This window comes from Talpa europaea (assembly GCF_964194135.1).
Source record: "Talpa europaea genome assembly, chromosome: 8".
Classification (NCBI taxonomy): Eukaryota; Metazoa; Chordata; class Mammalia; order Eulipotyphla; family Talpidae; genus Talpa; species Talpa europaea.
The window spans coordinates 118,162,467-118,177,674 of NC_140075.1; the positions used below are offsets into that span (position 1 = coordinate 118,162,467).

The 15,208-nt window shown below is 58.1% G+C and overlaps 1 protein-coding gene across 1 annotated transcript in view; it reads left to right on the top strand.

Moving 5' to 3' along the window:
- Window positions 1-7,524: 7,524 nt before the first annotated feature.
- Window positions 7,525-15,208, top strand: part of CLMN (calmin) — a gene marked incomplete at both ends in the record, with an annotated part of 88,328 nt that continues 80,644 nt past the window's right edge. Inside the window, one exon of the mRNA XM_084239599.1 lies at window positions 7,525-7,606. Within this exon, the coding sequence (XP_084095725.1) occupies window positions 7,525-7,606 (82 nt within the window). The remainder of the gene's footprint in view (window positions 7,607-15,208) is intronic.

Genomic DNA, 15,208 nt, shown 5'->3' on the forward strand with positions numbered 1-15,208 from the left:
GGCGGCCTGGGGCTCTGTTGGTGCCACATATTCCTGTGCTGGCGTCTTTGACTCCACTTCTGGTGTTGGGGCTCAGCTGTGCTCTCTCTCCCTCACTGGTGAGTTCCATCTCTTCCCCATCCTTGTCCCAGCGTACACTTGGGTTTGGGCCACTAGGAATACTGTGGCCAGAGATCCTTATGGGGAACAGGTGTGCAACTCTCCTCAGGACAGACTCACAGTGGGGGGAAAGGAAAGTGACTTGTTGGAGGAACTGGAGGGAACAGGTGAGTTGAAAGGGGGTGCATGAGGGAAGGGTTAGGTCTGCAGAGCTCCTCAGGCTGGTTCGGAGGTGGCTTTCACAGGGAGAGGCCTGGGAGAGCTAGGAAGTGACAAGTCTGCTGACTTTTAAGATCCCTAGGGTGCTGTGTGGGGAACAGGTGGGTGGGAGGCCACTGGTGGAGCAGGGGTGGGTGCAGAGGGGTCGTCCAACAAGAGAAGGCAGTGGCCCCAGCCAGGAGGCCAGCCAGCAGAGAGGGAGACAAGGGAAGCCTTCCAGCTGTCCAGCGCTGCAGGGTATGGCTGAGTGGCTAAAAGAGCAGTGCGTTTTCTCCCATGCTTCTGGCGGCTGACCGAGCTCTGCAGGGAGGGCCTCACTTGGGGAGACTCATGGGTGACAGTCAGATGGTAGGTGGGCTTGAGTCATCCAAATACTCCCCTGGGCGGAAGATGGGCTCTTGCTCAAGGTAGTTTTCTCACTGCGTGTCCAGTGCCCAGGGTGGGCTTGCTGGAGCTGCAGCGGCTGGCGATAGATACCTCTTGCTATTTCTCCCTGCCTCCCTCCACGCAGCTAGCTTGGCCCTCAGAGCAAGGAAGTGTCAAATTAAAATGGCAGCTGACTCCTTCCAAGCAGAACTCAGGCCTCAGAAGCCCCAGAACATCACTCCCACCATATTCTCTTGGTCAAGTGAGTCACTAAGTCCAGTTCAGGTTAAAGGGTTGGTGGCTGGACCCCGTGTCCTCATGTGGGTGAGGAGCAGCAGGCCGTGATGGGTGGGAAGGGCTGCTGCTGGCCATCCTCGGTCCCTCACGATGGATTCGGGTATCTTTATCAAGTGAGGTTGACGGGATTTATTGCTGGTGCGGATAAAGCCTGCACCCTTTCTTCTGTGGACTCTCCATGTTAAAATCCACGTGACCAGCAAGGAACAGACGTCCTTTTCCGGCAGAGCCATGCTGAGGGCTCCCAGATGCGCTGCCATCTGGGACACTCGGGGGTCAGTAGTGGAAATCGCTGCCAGCATTTCGGGCACACAAGAAACCTCCCACACAGGGCCACGGGGAGGAGGGGTTTGTTCCAGGTCTCACTGGAAGCTGGCCCAGGTGGTCTTGTTCACCCAAGGTCAGCAATGGATGGGACTGGTGTCCCAGTGGATCTCTAAGGAGAAGCCTCCCATTTAGTGACACAGGCCTGTTTAGAAAGACCAAAGGCTGCCAACAAGGAGCAGAAAGAGACTTGCTTTCGGTACTGTATCTGGGGGTAAGTCTGTTCTCTGCTAAGCCGCAACCCGTGTGACCTTGGGGACGCGCCTGAACTTCTTTTTGTGCTTTGTTTCCTTGTCAGTAAGATCCAGGCTATAACATTGTACTGTCTCCTTCAGGGGGCTGTTGGGAGGATTAAATGGAATGACACACCCCTGGGTAAGTGGTGAGTGCAGGGGTAATAGCTGCACAGGGGACAAAGGGCGCACATGGATTTGCTGAAACTGACAGGTCTGTGCAGGGAACTTCAGCGGCAAGGGCTGTCCGGGGATTTTATTTCACCAAACTTTGGCTTTTAAACTACCCTTCCTGGCATGATCATTAACAAAATTTGCTTTTGATTACAAAATGTTTTTTTATTTATTTATATAAAAAAAGGATATATTTCTTCCATGTCACTGCCAATACCTCCCGTAGGGCATTTTCTCAGCAACCCGCCTCTCCCCAGATCTTTAATCCCCAACAGCTCGCACTATGTGGGGGGAGAAAAGCTTTTATCATTTGCTCTACTGGAAAATGTGCACTCCTTAAATAGTGTTCTAATGCCGAGAAGAGAAAAAAAAAATTAGCAGGCTGTCCCCAGGGAAGCAGCCTCTGACTATTCAAACCTGGAAGAAATGAAGGGCTTTATTTGTGGAAATTGGGACATCCGGTGCCGGCTACTTAGGGAAGCAGGTTTTTTTTTTTTAAACCACCCATAAACACCTCCACACACCAAAAAAATTAATAAAATCCCAGAGAATACATTAATATTTTATATGATAGGTAATCTCCCAAATTTAGGGGCAGCTTTTTGGAATTCATGGCATAGAAATGATCATAATCTTATTAAAGAGTCTTTAGGGAAACATCTACTTTTCTCTATGTAGATGATAGATATTTAAAAATCTTTGCTCTCATGGCAATCCTGCTAGGTAGAGACTCTGGGCCCCATGTTACAGACAAAAGTACAAAGACCTGGAGAGGCTGAGGACTCACCTGGGGTCCCACAGAACCACCCTCCACATTCTGCTCATGATCCACATGGTCCACCAAACCACACGCCCTCAAAGCCAGATTCTTTCTGTAGCTCAGCATTTCTCTCTGCCCCAGTGTTTGTATCATGTCCTGCAGAATTCCTGGAGGCAGGTGGCAGCCCATGGGAGAAGTTAGCAGGAGAAAATCAGTGGGACTAGAGACACCTGCCATTCCTAAGGCCCAGAGGAAATCCCAATTTCCTTGAGGAGTCGGGACTCAAGAGTTTTCAGGGTTACTGCTTGGCGAAGCTTAAATAGAATGTTTATTCATACATGCAACTCACATTTACTGAGAACCTACAATAGGCCCAGCATGGTCTGGGGCCTTGGTGATACAACAATGAATCAGGTCGCCCTGGCGCCAGCCATCCCAAGGCATTTACAGTAAATCGCTGCAAGGCATGGCTAGTTTGGGAAGCAGCAGCACACAGACAGGTGCTGCACAAGCCCTGAACCAGTTGCCGGGCACTGCCAGCTTCACCATCTGAGCAGCTGGAAGGGGCATGTCCATGGCTGCTGCCCTGGTGTGGGCCGCCAGCATCTGGCACCCATGTCACTGGTTGCCTACGCCTCTGCTCCCTTTGCCACACACCACATAACTAAAAGGACAGCCTGAGCCCAGCTTCAGTTCCCAAGGCGCCTCTGCCCTACAACAGAGTCCAACTCCTTGCCAGGTCCTAGTCCGTGATCCTGGGTCTTGTCTACCCTGGTGCAGGGTCCAGGCCGTGGGTGGACATTCAACCAGTGCTTGTCAAATGACTAAATGAGGCTTGGGGTCTTGTGACATCATAATGCAGACCTCTGCCCGGAGATGTTTTGTGCCTTCTTGAAGAGCCATGGCCTGATCTAGCTGGGATTCACTATAACCTCTTGAAAGTTTAATTTGAAACCGCTAACAATTTTTAAATCCTGATGAGCATCGTGGTTAGGATGGAGCTAAGATTTTTAAAAAATGTTATAGAAACATGACTAGACCTGGGACTATGGACGTGGTTCATAACGTAAATCCAGGAGTTTGGGGACTGATGAGGCAGCGAGGGCAATGGGACAAAGTCTGGTTTTGTCTTACTCTGTCCAAACTGAAAAAGTCTGTGAACACACAGGGTCATGGCAGTGAGCAGAGAAGGTAACTTCCCACTGAGCAGAGGCCCCGTCACACCTGCTCCTGGAGTGGCTGGGTCAAGAACAGGGGACACTGGGGTGATTTTTGTTGTTCTGACTCTTTCCTCAATGGACCTGGGATGTGGAAGGCAAACCTCTGTCTGGCCTGAAGTCGTCTGTCCCCGCAAGCAGAGGCAGAAATGTCACTGAGCCAGATGTTTTAGAAGTCCTTATGTGGGAAGGCCCCATCCAGGGATGCTTTGCAATTCCCTGACTCCAAAGCCTTTTCCTTGGTGAAGCTGGTTTTGAACAATGACAAGGATTCTAGCAGAATTGGGCAACTTCTAGAAAATCAGTTCCTGGAAACTCCGGGGAAGCCAAGCCTTGGGGAAGAGTAATTTTTCTTCCTAAAAATAAAAGTGTGTAAGGAAAAAAACACTGTTGATTCATGCGAGAGGACAAATCAGCTAATCCCCTTGGGAGTCACGTGCCCCCCCCCGCCCCCCCCCCCATCTCCCAGCAGGAGCAGGGTCCCAGGAAGCAGCTCGAGGCCCAGCACAACAGCAGGTGCCAGCCCACTGCCAACACTCAGGCATTTTATTTTTTTAAGATTTATTTATTTATTTATACAAGCACTGGGTAGGGTGAGAGAAGCACGGGAGGGTGAGAGAATTCACCAGAGCCAGAGCGGGGAGCAGAGCAGGCAGAAGGACCGAAGTACACTGCTGAGGGGAGCAGTGGGTGGCAGGAGAGGTCTGCGCGCCACGTGGGACCCTCCTCTGGTGGCCGGGGAGCAGCCGGGGATCGAACCGGTGCCGCAGAGGCCGCGGGCAGCTTTCCAACCCAGTGCTCAACTGCTGTGCCACCGGGGAGGCCCCACTCAGGCATTTTTAATCACCTTCTGAAAAGCTTAGGCCCAGGACGTGGGGACCAACTCTGCCATTCGGTCCTACTTTCTGAGCTCAGACCCGTAACGTGAATCATTCATTCATCCATTCACCCAACACTGAGCCCTCTGTCTGCACTGGCCACTGTGGTAAGTGCTCAGGGACACGCGTGGCACAGCTCTTGTTCTCAGTGCTTCAGTGTGTGTGTGGAGGGGGGGAGCCGTCGAGCAAAATAATCATGATGTAATGTGGGAACAACAGAGCAGGTTCACGGGACAGAAATGGTGCAGATACCAGCATCGCTGCACAACGGGCACTCGGGGGCCCAGGGTGTGAAAAAAGGTTCTGCTGAGGTGCATGCGACTGAGCAGGAGTAGGCCCAGGAAGGATGAAGTGCAGGGGCAGAGAGCACGCGCACAGGTGTTGCACAGGCTTGGAGGGGGCCTCGGTGCGGGCACACTCGGCAGCAGCTCACTGTCCTGGAGCAAAAAGTATAAAAGCAGGATCGATGAGCAAGGTGGCCAGGGACCCGCAGGGACCACCTGAGACCCCAAGGGGAGAGAGGTGATATTGTCACAGTACTTTAATGAACATTAAAGACCCACGCAGAGGCCAGCCTCAGGCTCAGAGTCCTCCATTTTGAAAACCACCTTAATTCCCTTCTCACCTTGATGCAAAAAAGTTCTTGAGATGGGGTCCAGCACAGTTGGCGCTCAGTTACTAATGATCACGGACCCTCCCTCCCGGGGTGGGGGGGCTGTTACTGCCTGTGCCATGTCCCCCAAAGGTACAGTGTTCCATTTATAGGAATAGTCATCTTGAGGGGTGAAACAATGGCCTGCCTGCAGCTAAATGGCAGGCTTGGCTGAAAGCCTTCTGTTCCCTGAGTCCCCACCCCCCCAGCCCCCTTGATGGAGTGGATGGCTGATTCTCTCTGCTCTTTGTTTTGGAAGGAAAATGACTTTAGCCCAACTTCGCCCCATAGCAATTGCAGGAAATAAATTGAAGTGTAAAGCGGGAGATGACTAGCAGATGGGGCAAAATGAGGGCCCTGGCACCTGACCCTGCAGGCTCCGATCCGGCTCCCTGGACTGTGAAATGACCCTGCACTTAAGAATCAAATCAAGTAGAAGGGAGCTGCCGCCTGAAGCCTGGGGGCCGGTGCCAGGACACCACAAGCCTCCTTGGTGGCCTGGGCTTCTCCACGGAGAGCTGGGGTGACTGGGGACTCCAGCTCAGGGCTCAAGGGGTTTAAACAGAACTTACTGGTTTTCTGCCTGATTATAAAAGACGTGCTTATAGCGAGAGGGAGAACAAGAAAGCAATCTAGAGTTCTGAACCCTGGCATTAAGTTCCTGCTCAACCGCGGGATAAACTTCCTGCCAGAGGGTCAGCTCTGGGGGCATGGACCTGGCCGCACCCCTGGAACCTAGACAAGGATAGTGGTGGCAAGAAGTCTCCCAGCACCTCCTGCCCAAGCCGCTGTCCGGAGGGCGGGGGGCATCCTCATTCAGACTGGCTCCAGGTCAGTCCTCAAAGACCCCTGGCCTCCACACCCCCAGCCCAGGCATTTACCCCACGTGGATTTTCTCCTTTCTGGAACTCACTTCCAGCTGTAATTGCTGTTGGCCGGCTGTCCACTCCCGCCCCCAGTGGAGGGGGGGGCTGAGGCTGGATGCCCCTCTAAGGCTCAGCCTCAAGGACACAGGGTCCAGCACCAGCCCAGGCACCACAGCTCTCCCGAGGGAGCAGCCTCTCGGCCCTGGTGTTCCAGCAGCCCGAGCCGGCAGTGATGACCGCCCACGTCTAAATGCTCAGAGTCCTGCCTGTATTTTTTTTTCCTTTAGGAGTAGCCCGTATGTAAGCCCTTCGCTGGGTGCCCCGGACGGGTCAGAGTTCTGAGCTGGGGACTGAGCCCTCCCGCCCCGAGCTCATTCCTCAACCTCCGGCAAATTCCATTACTAGAGTCTCGGGGCGGCCCCGGAGGGCGGGCTTGGGGTCTGCGGGAGTTATGGGCCCGAATCAGATAAGATCCTGGAACTCAAGAGCGGTAAAAGAAACAGAAAAGGAAACATACACGCGCGCACACGCGCACACACATGCACACACGCGCACACACATGCACACACGCACGCACACATGCACACACGCGCACACAGGCACAGACTGTTCTTCATTATCAGTGAAGCCCCCCCCAGGGCTCCACAAGGTACCCCAGTTCTCCCAGCGCAGGCTCTTCTCCCAGCACCCGAGCCCCCGGGGTCCTCGGCACGGGATCCTGGGCACAGGTCCCCAACATCCAAGCCCAAGAAAGAGGCGCATCTCTCCACGGACCCCCAGTATGGAGGCAGATGAGAGACGCCCCAACTCCATCTCCTCGCCAGCTCACTCCTTACCCAGATCCTTGCCTCACCCCCACCCCCACCCCAGATGCCCTCAGGGCCATGAGCACGGTTTGCCCCCCCCTCGGCATTGCGGGGGGGGGGCTGGGGGGCCTGAGGTAGAAGAGAGTGGGGGGCCCCCGAGGGCGGGGGCGGGGCCTCGGCACCGGGTACTGGGGCCCGCGGAGTCCCCCGCCCCGCCCCGCCCCGCGGCGTCACCCGCCCCGCCGCCCCTGAGACATCACAATCTGGGGGCCGGGACCCCGCGCCTCACCGCGGCGAGTTTGCAGCCAAACAATTCCACCAACACACACGCCGGGGTGGGGGGACACAAATAACGAACGCGCGCGGAGCCCCGCCGCGCGCCCCGCCCCGCGCCCCCCGGGGCTCCCGCCCCCGGAGCGGGGAGTGAGCGCGAGCCGGCGCCCCGCACCCGCGCCCCGCGCCCCGCGCCCGCCCGCCCGCCCGCGGCGGGGGCGGCCCGACCGCGCTCGCCCCGCCCGCGCCCCGCCCGCCGCCCGCCGCCCGCCGCCCGCCGCCCGGCTCCGCGGCGCCCTCGCCGGGTGCGTGCAGCCCGCGCCGCCGCCCGCGCCCCGCGCCCGCGCCCCGGGCCGCCCCATGGCTGCGCACGAGTGGGACTGGTTCCAGCGCGAGGAGCTCATCGGGCAGATCAGCGACATCCGCGTCCAGAACCTGCAAGGTAACGCGCCCGCGCCCCCCGGCCCCGCGCGGGGAGCCCCCCGCCCCGCGCCCCCCGCCCCGCGCCCCCGGCCCCGTCCTGGCGCTCCGCGGGCGGCCGGTGGGGACCCCCGCCCGGGCGGCGGCGGCCGGGGCTGGGGCGCCCCGCGCGTGGGGCGGGAGGGAGGCCCTCCTGGGGGGTGGGCGTCGCGGCTCCCCACCCGCCGCGAGTTTGGGGAAGTTTGTGCGGGGGCACCGGGGGGGGCGGCGCGGGGCGGGGCGGGCGCCTGTTCGCGCGCGTCCCGGGCACCGGGGGGCGGCGCGGGGGGGCCGGGGGGCTGGCGGCGCGCTGCGCCCCGCGTCCCTGCCGTCCCCTCCCCTCCCCTCCCCGCCCCTCCCCTCCCCTCGCCTCGGGCGGGGCTCCGCGAGGGCTGGCGCCGGGCCGGTCCGGCCGGGCGAGGGGCGCGGGGTCCCCCGGAGTCGGCCGAGCCGCGGGGAGGGAGAAGCCGCGGGCGGCCCCGCCGCGTGGAGTGTTTTCTCAAAAGAGTTTATTCGCAGTGAAAACTCGGCGCAAAAATACTTAAAGGCCAAACAGACGCCCCCCGCCGCCCCCCGAGCCAGCGCCCCCAGAGAGCGGCTCCGGGCGGGGCTACTCCGGGCTCCCCGCGGCCCGAGCTTCTCGGGAGCCCCGGCTGGGGCCGCGCTGGGAGCGGGGGGGGGCCCTGGGCTGGGGGGTGCGCGCCCCTCCCCCACCCCGCAGGTACCGGGGCTCCCGGGCTGGGGCCTGGGGGGCGGAGCCCCGGGTTAACCATTACACCTGGGGGTGTTTCCTGGGCGCCCACGTGCGCCGGCCCCACCCCCGGCCGCGCCTGGGCCGTGCAGGGCGGTGACCCGAAGTGGGGGCGGGGCTCGGGGGCCCCTGGAAGCATTTTCCGGGGCTCCGCTCAGCTCCCAGGGCTGTGGTGCGCGTAAAAGGGGCATCCAGCTGGACACGGCGGCCGCGATCCCGCTGCACAGGGAGCCTGGAGCCTGTTGCCTGAGGAGCGGCACCCCGGGCATCAGGAGCTTTCACTGAGCCTGCACCTGGTTGGGGCTCTCGGAGTGTGAGTGTGTGTGTGAGTGAGTGTGAGAGAGAGAGAGAGAGAGAGAGACTCAGTGGGTGTTTAATAAGCTCACACTACCCAGCCCCTGGCCACCAGGCGCCTGCCTTCCTCTGGTGCCTGGCGGTGGAGAGAGGACCCTGGCAGAGGGGCGCTTGGCAGGTGCAAGCAGTGAGCAGCTCCTGGCAGGGCCGGGGGGTGTCACGGAATGCGGGTGCTGGGCTGGGCTCTGAAGGCTGGGTGGGCGGCCCCTGAGTGGTCACTGTCCTCACTCACAGGCAAGGCCAGTTACAGTCGGAGAATCAGTGGACTTTGCTGTTTAAAAAAATAAACTTTGAATTTAGGCGTGTGTTTTATATGTGTGTGCCTGTAATGGGCATTAACCTTAGTGCAAGATGTTTGCACTTGTAACCACCTGTAGCGTCACCAGCTGGGGGTTTCAGGATGGAGGTTACTTCCTGTACCCCAAGTGGGTCCTCCCTTCCCCGCCCACCCCAGTGCCGCGAGGCCACCACGACTCAGATCTGTATTACCAAGTTTTGCCTCTAGACTGTCTTGTAACACAGAGTCGTGCGGTTTGAACTCTTTGGGTCTTTTTTGCACAACTTTATGTTGGTGTCATTCACCTACAATCTCGCCTGTAACAGTAGCTCCTTTTTAAAGATTTTATAAAATGATTTTATTGGGGTATAATGTAGATATGATTCGGCTAGCGGGGAGCAGCCCACATGCTCAGGAGACCTCTCCTGCCTCGCCCGCTGCTCCCCTCCGCAGTGTGTTTCGGTACATCTGCCTGTTCTGCTCCCCACTCTCTCTGGTGAATCTTCTCACCACCAGCCCCCCTCCTGCAACTCTGGCCTGTACCCCACTTCTAAAAAAAAAAAAAGAATTCACCTATTTTAAGTTTGCAATTCAGTTCTTTTTAGTAAATGGACAGAGCTGTGCCAACATCACAGTCATCCCATTTGGGAACATCTCCACTACCTGGAAAAGATCCCTCAAGCCTAGCCCAGGGGTCAGTTCTCAGCACTCGGCCCTGGCCCCGGGTGACCCACAGTTCCTGGGGATTCCTGGGAACTGTCCCATCCTCACTCAGGGCAGCTTGGGGTGTGCGCACGAATGACGCCGTGGTCTTGGGGAGCCAGCACTGGGGAGCTGCTGGCTGGTGGCTTGGCTGTTCTGCCCAGCGTGGCAAGGAGGCTGGGCCAGGAGGCAGGGGCAGGAATGGGACTTGGCTCTGTGGCTCCCTTAGCACCTCTGTGTCCAGACCGAAGCTCAGCACACGCTTCTCGTCTCGGTGGTACTAAGGAAGCCCCGGCCAGAAGGCGCCTTCCCCTGGGCTTAGAGATCAGCCTGCTCAGCTGGTGGGTGTCAGTGGGCCCTGGAAGTGGCTGGGGGGGCCAGCCACACCCGCCGCCGTGGGTGGCAGTCGAGGGAGGCAGGGGAGCCTGGGCAGAGGCCTGTTTTTAGCTGTTGCTTGCTGAGCGCAGGTCGTCACAGTTGTCGTGGAGATGGGAGGCTGCAGAGTGGGATTTGCAAACCTGCACTCAGGGATTGAGGGACTGAGGGTTCCCAGCCCCCATCTGCAGGGGGCGGTGGCTGCTGTGGTCAGACACTCTTGGTTGTTTCCAGAAAGCGCTGGCTCTGGTGGTCCCGGGACCAGTCGGGTCAGTCAGAAGGGGTAGCCCCAGGTCTGGCCTTTGGGGCTTTGCCTGTCAGGAAAGCAGGTTTAGCCGTGGCTCTATTTCTTTCCGTCCTTCTGTCCATGTCGGACACTTGCGGCTGTGCTGGACTCTGCCCTCTCGCCCATCACAGGGCCTGTTCTGTCGGCCCCGATTGGGGATTTCTGGAATCCATGCAGCTGGGATTGTTATGTCGCCCGTTCATGTCCCACAGTGCCTGGGGACAAGGACTTGTTGGCCTGTCTTGGAGGTTGGGTTGAGCTGGGTGGGAAGCACTGTCCCTCCCTGGAGGCCTGTCCCCCCTCACTGGGCCTGACGTGTGGGCAGACGTTCTCCTGGCTGTGCTCACGTCGATACTCAAAGCCAATGGTCAGTGCAGGACTCTTAGGCCCAGCGTGGATGGCCTCTGGATGAAGACTGCTGTGCCACCAGGCAGGGTCCCTTGCTAGGAAAGGGGGTGCCTTAAGCTCTTGACCTTTTCAGAGAAGAGAGATGGAATTATAGACAGCTGACAGCCTCCACCTGGGCGCTCCATCATTGAGGCCAGGTGGGCTGAGTTGAGCAGTGTCAGTTAGTGTCTAGGGACGGCGCTGTCTGGCGCTGGGCACCAGGGCTGTGGACCCAGGAGGACATGGAGCAGGTTCTCTATGACCGGAGCAGACAGGTGAAGGAGGAGTCCTGGAGCCCTCAGTGGCTTTTCAGGCTTTTATTGGGATTTACCAGGGACACGGCAGGCAGGGGTGCTGGGGGGCCGGGAGGCTGGCAGGCCTCCCAGCCCCTAGCAAGTCTTCACTCTACCTGGGCTCTCCGGCCTTCTCTGGTGGCCTTGTTCTCTGCTGCTCTCGTGGTTCTTCTGGTGTCCCCATGACGCCGCCCTATAAGCACAGTCTCAGCCCAGGTGAATCCCATCTACCTAGGCCCACACCCCGCTCCAGGTGCCGCCATCAGGCATGCATTCAGGACCGCAAGGATCCATCATTAGTCCTAATGGCGGGACGGCAGAAAAGCCTGATGCTTTTTACCTTACCCTACACAGGGCTACTGCAGCTTTCTCCACTCCCTCTGTGCCTTGGCCTCAGCATCCAACTGAATGCCCCACCAGTTCTGGGGGTCACTTGACTATGGTCATAGGGGGTTGTGGGGCGGGATTTGGAAGATGCTCCTATTCATATAGGAAGCCGCTGCCACCCCCAACTTCACAGCCCTCTCCTTTCATTCTAGCAAATGGGCCAAGCACATGGCATCATGCAGATACCAGGGAAAGCAAAGTGGGTTCTCCTGCTCGCTGTGCAGGGTGTCACACCCTCGTGGGCACCCAGCCAGTCTGGGGCTGGAATTTTCAGCTTCTGGCAGTGAAGACTTCAGTCTCGTCTGGGCTGACTCCTTTGCTGTGGCACCTGTTGGGTCTGGTCCTCTGATCCTTGACCTTGTCCAGGAGCTGCATGGCTGAGGCCTGGCACCCAGAGCTGGAGGTGGACAGAGGCAGGTCGGGCTGGGCAGACATAAGGCTGTTCTGTTCTCAACACGGCTCTGGGGGCGCCAGTGTGGGAGTCCTGAGACAAGGGGGTCCTGCTGGCTGTGTTCCAGCCACGGGTCCCCCCTCAGGCAGGATGTGTGGGGAGGCAGTACCACCCAGGTTGGCTAACAGGAACTGCTATCTGGGCACTTGAAATTGCTGTCAGCAGAGATGGTAACACAGGGAGCAGCCTGTGTACCAGGCACGGCGCTAACTGCTTGCTAAAGTGCTTTCTTTGCACAAGCTTGTGGGTTGGTGCTCCTTGTAGAAGGAGAGAGCTGAAGTGACTCCCAAGATCAGAAGCTGAGCTTTGAACTCAGGCCAGACAGGCCCACACAGCCTGGGGCTGTGACTCCGAGTCACAGGCCAGTGCACAGGTCAAGGAGCCGGTTGGGTAGCCTCCTGGCCGGGGCTAGAGGTCTCCAGAGGAATGAGCACTGGGCCTGGTCATTGAAGGCAGCTCAGAAACCTGACTGTGAGTTCTGTGTTGTGTGGTGTGGAATGGCAGAAAGCCACTGAGTCGCCCGAGGGCAGAATAGCATAAGAGGGGTCAGTTCTGGCCATGGGATCAGCGTCTTCCTTGCCTTCCACTGACTTAGGCCGTCCTCATGCCTGCCCGGACGCCACAGTGACTTCCCAGTGGCTCTGGGCTTCGCACCAGCTCTCCCTCTCTACCCCTGCCCAGCCACCCAGCGCTCGGCCTTGCCAATCCTCATCGGTCTCTCTGGCCAGCCTGTGGGCTTCGGGCTGCTCCTCAGTCCACCGCAGGGTGAATGGCATCTTGTCCACAAGTGCCATAATGGCAAAAGGTTAGACCGAACTGGCTTGTGGGGTCAAGGCCCAGGCCCCGAGGCTAGCACTGGAGACCCGCGTGGCCTGGTAGGGGATGCCACACCAGCCTTTCCCCCACCACTGCCCACCACCCTGTCCCCAGAGCCCACCCTCCCTATCCTGATTCTCTCTCCTGCCTCTGGACCTTGGGCACTTGGGCAGAGCTACTCAACACCCGGAGAGCAGGGGCTCAGGAGGGACAGTCCTGTTCCTTCTCTCCTGGTGGCCCTTGGAGGCACGGGCAGGTGGCTTCTATAAAAACCAAAGAAAATCAGAAGCTTTGGTTTCAGGTCCTCGGGAGCCTGCTGCCTGTCAGCCCAGGCAGGCTGTGAGCTGGGCTGTAAAGGATGAATCATCACGTAGAACATTTCTTTCGGGCTCCCGGCTGGAGTCCCGCCACTGCCTTTGAGTTAACTCTGGATTTTGCTGCAAAAGGCTGTGTTCCAGGCCCAGCTCCATCCCTAACTGGGAAGAGGATTTTTCTCCAGGGGCTTCCCAGGGTGGAGCATTTCGTGCAGCCAGGGAGCCACAGCCAGGAGCTTCGGGCCAGAGGCTGAGACCCGGGTCTTAGTTCTGGCCTTGTGATCAGCACACTGTGGGGCCCTGGGATATCTCTCCCCAGGTCACTGCTTCACTTTCCTCATCTGCAGTATGGGAGGGTTGGACTAGCCAGGGCTTGGCCAGGACGCTGGAAGGTGGTGTGAGGACAGGGTGCTCCAATCCCTGGCATACGTGGGCAGGTGGTTGGGGGCATCTCTGGGCCCCGCTGAACACTGTGGCCTGCCTCCTTGGATGCATTTCCCTGTCTAGTGCTGGAGAGCCACTCCCACCGGGGGCCTGTGGAGAAAGGTCGCAGTTCCGAAGCTTTGTTACCCAAGCGTATATCAGCACCTGCTGTGCATCCTGGGCTTATTCTTGGAGGATCACTTTTGGTCGCGGTGAAAGTCTGGCTATGGACTGGGACACCTGCTTTGAACTAGCTGAGCTAGGCAGGGTCTGAGGTGCCTGTGGCAGTTTAGGGACCCACACCCGTCCTCACAAAGCAGGGATTCCCATCTCCAGCCCTGCCCACTGATTCTGAGGAGCTGAAGACCATCCCCTGGACAGTTTGTCAGTAGCCAAAGGGGACCTGGGTCAGTTGGCACTGGTCTTGAAAGCATTTCACCCAGAATTCCAGCTGCTAGTTGGCCTTGGCTCTAGCAGAGACACCTGCCTGCTGCGCTGTCCCAGGGGAAGCTGGAGCCGACCTGATCTGTGCTCAGGGGAAGCTGCCCCTTGCCAGAGGCCCAGGTAATGTTAACTGACCCTTGGGATACTCTGGCATTTAATTTTTGACTGGAACAGCTGAGGCCCTGGGCAGAGTCCACAGGTCACGCCTGCCCTGCTTCAGGGGGAAGAGAGAAAAATAAAGTGATTGTCTTCTGGGGGGTGGAACCATTAAAAGTGAACACCCTGTTGCCATAGAAACCTTTTTTCCCCTGCTCCCTCCCCAAACCTCTTTTTTTTTTTTTTTTTTTAAACAGTGGTGGAGTCTGTCAGTCACTGAAGTAACTAGAGGTGGTATCAGCTTCATAGTGGGACTTTGAAAATCTTTGGTGGTTTTCCTTCCTCACTGGTCTATCTCCTTTTGTTATTTTTACCCTTTTATTGTCAGACCAGGACTTGGCAAGTATGGCTGCAGGCCCAGGCCGCCCCCACCCCTTCCCGCCCCGCCGCCTGCTTTTGTGAATAAAGTTTTATTGGAACAGAGCCACCTGCACTTGTTGGCATATTGTCTGTGGCTCGTTTGCAGGGTGAGGGCAGAGTCAGTAGTTGTGACTGAGAAGTACCCACAGAGCCAAAAATACCACTTGCTGGCTTCCTGCAGGGGCCACGTTTTCTAAACACAGACTGTGGCCCCGGACAAGTGGGAGATGCCGTGGTGAGCAGGGCAGGGATGCCGCTGTCCTAACAACAGCCCTGCTCTGTCTGTTGGGGACTGACGTAGCCTGGGGCATGGTTCTGTATCTGTCTGGATCTGCTCCTTCTCCTGAAGCCTGGCAGCTGCTGGGTCCTTCCGAAATGCTGGGGTTGGCATGGAGGGATGAGCAAGGGCTCAGGGGTCTCCAACAGCCAGAGGTCTCACGAGGCTAAGATAAGCATGTTGGAACTGAGGATGTGCTAGGTGGGGTGGGGAGGTCCAGTCCAGCCTTAAAGGTGGGAGTCTTAGGGGCGGGGAACAGCCAATTCCTTACAAAGCAGGCGATAGGAGGCCTTGGGGTGCGGGAGTGTGTGGCGGGGTGTGGACGCTCCAGGAGGGTTGTGGCCAGGACGTGGTGGGGGTGAGTGGGGCCAGTGCAGGGAGATAGGTCGCAGAGGTAACTGCAGTTGACCTTCACCTTTTAATCCCACCCTTCTTGAGCTCTGAGATCCACTGATTCTCGGAGATTATAGTCCAAAGTCATGCAGACAGGCAAAAGCCAGGGAGGATTTGAGGAATTTGCAAAAACCCCAGG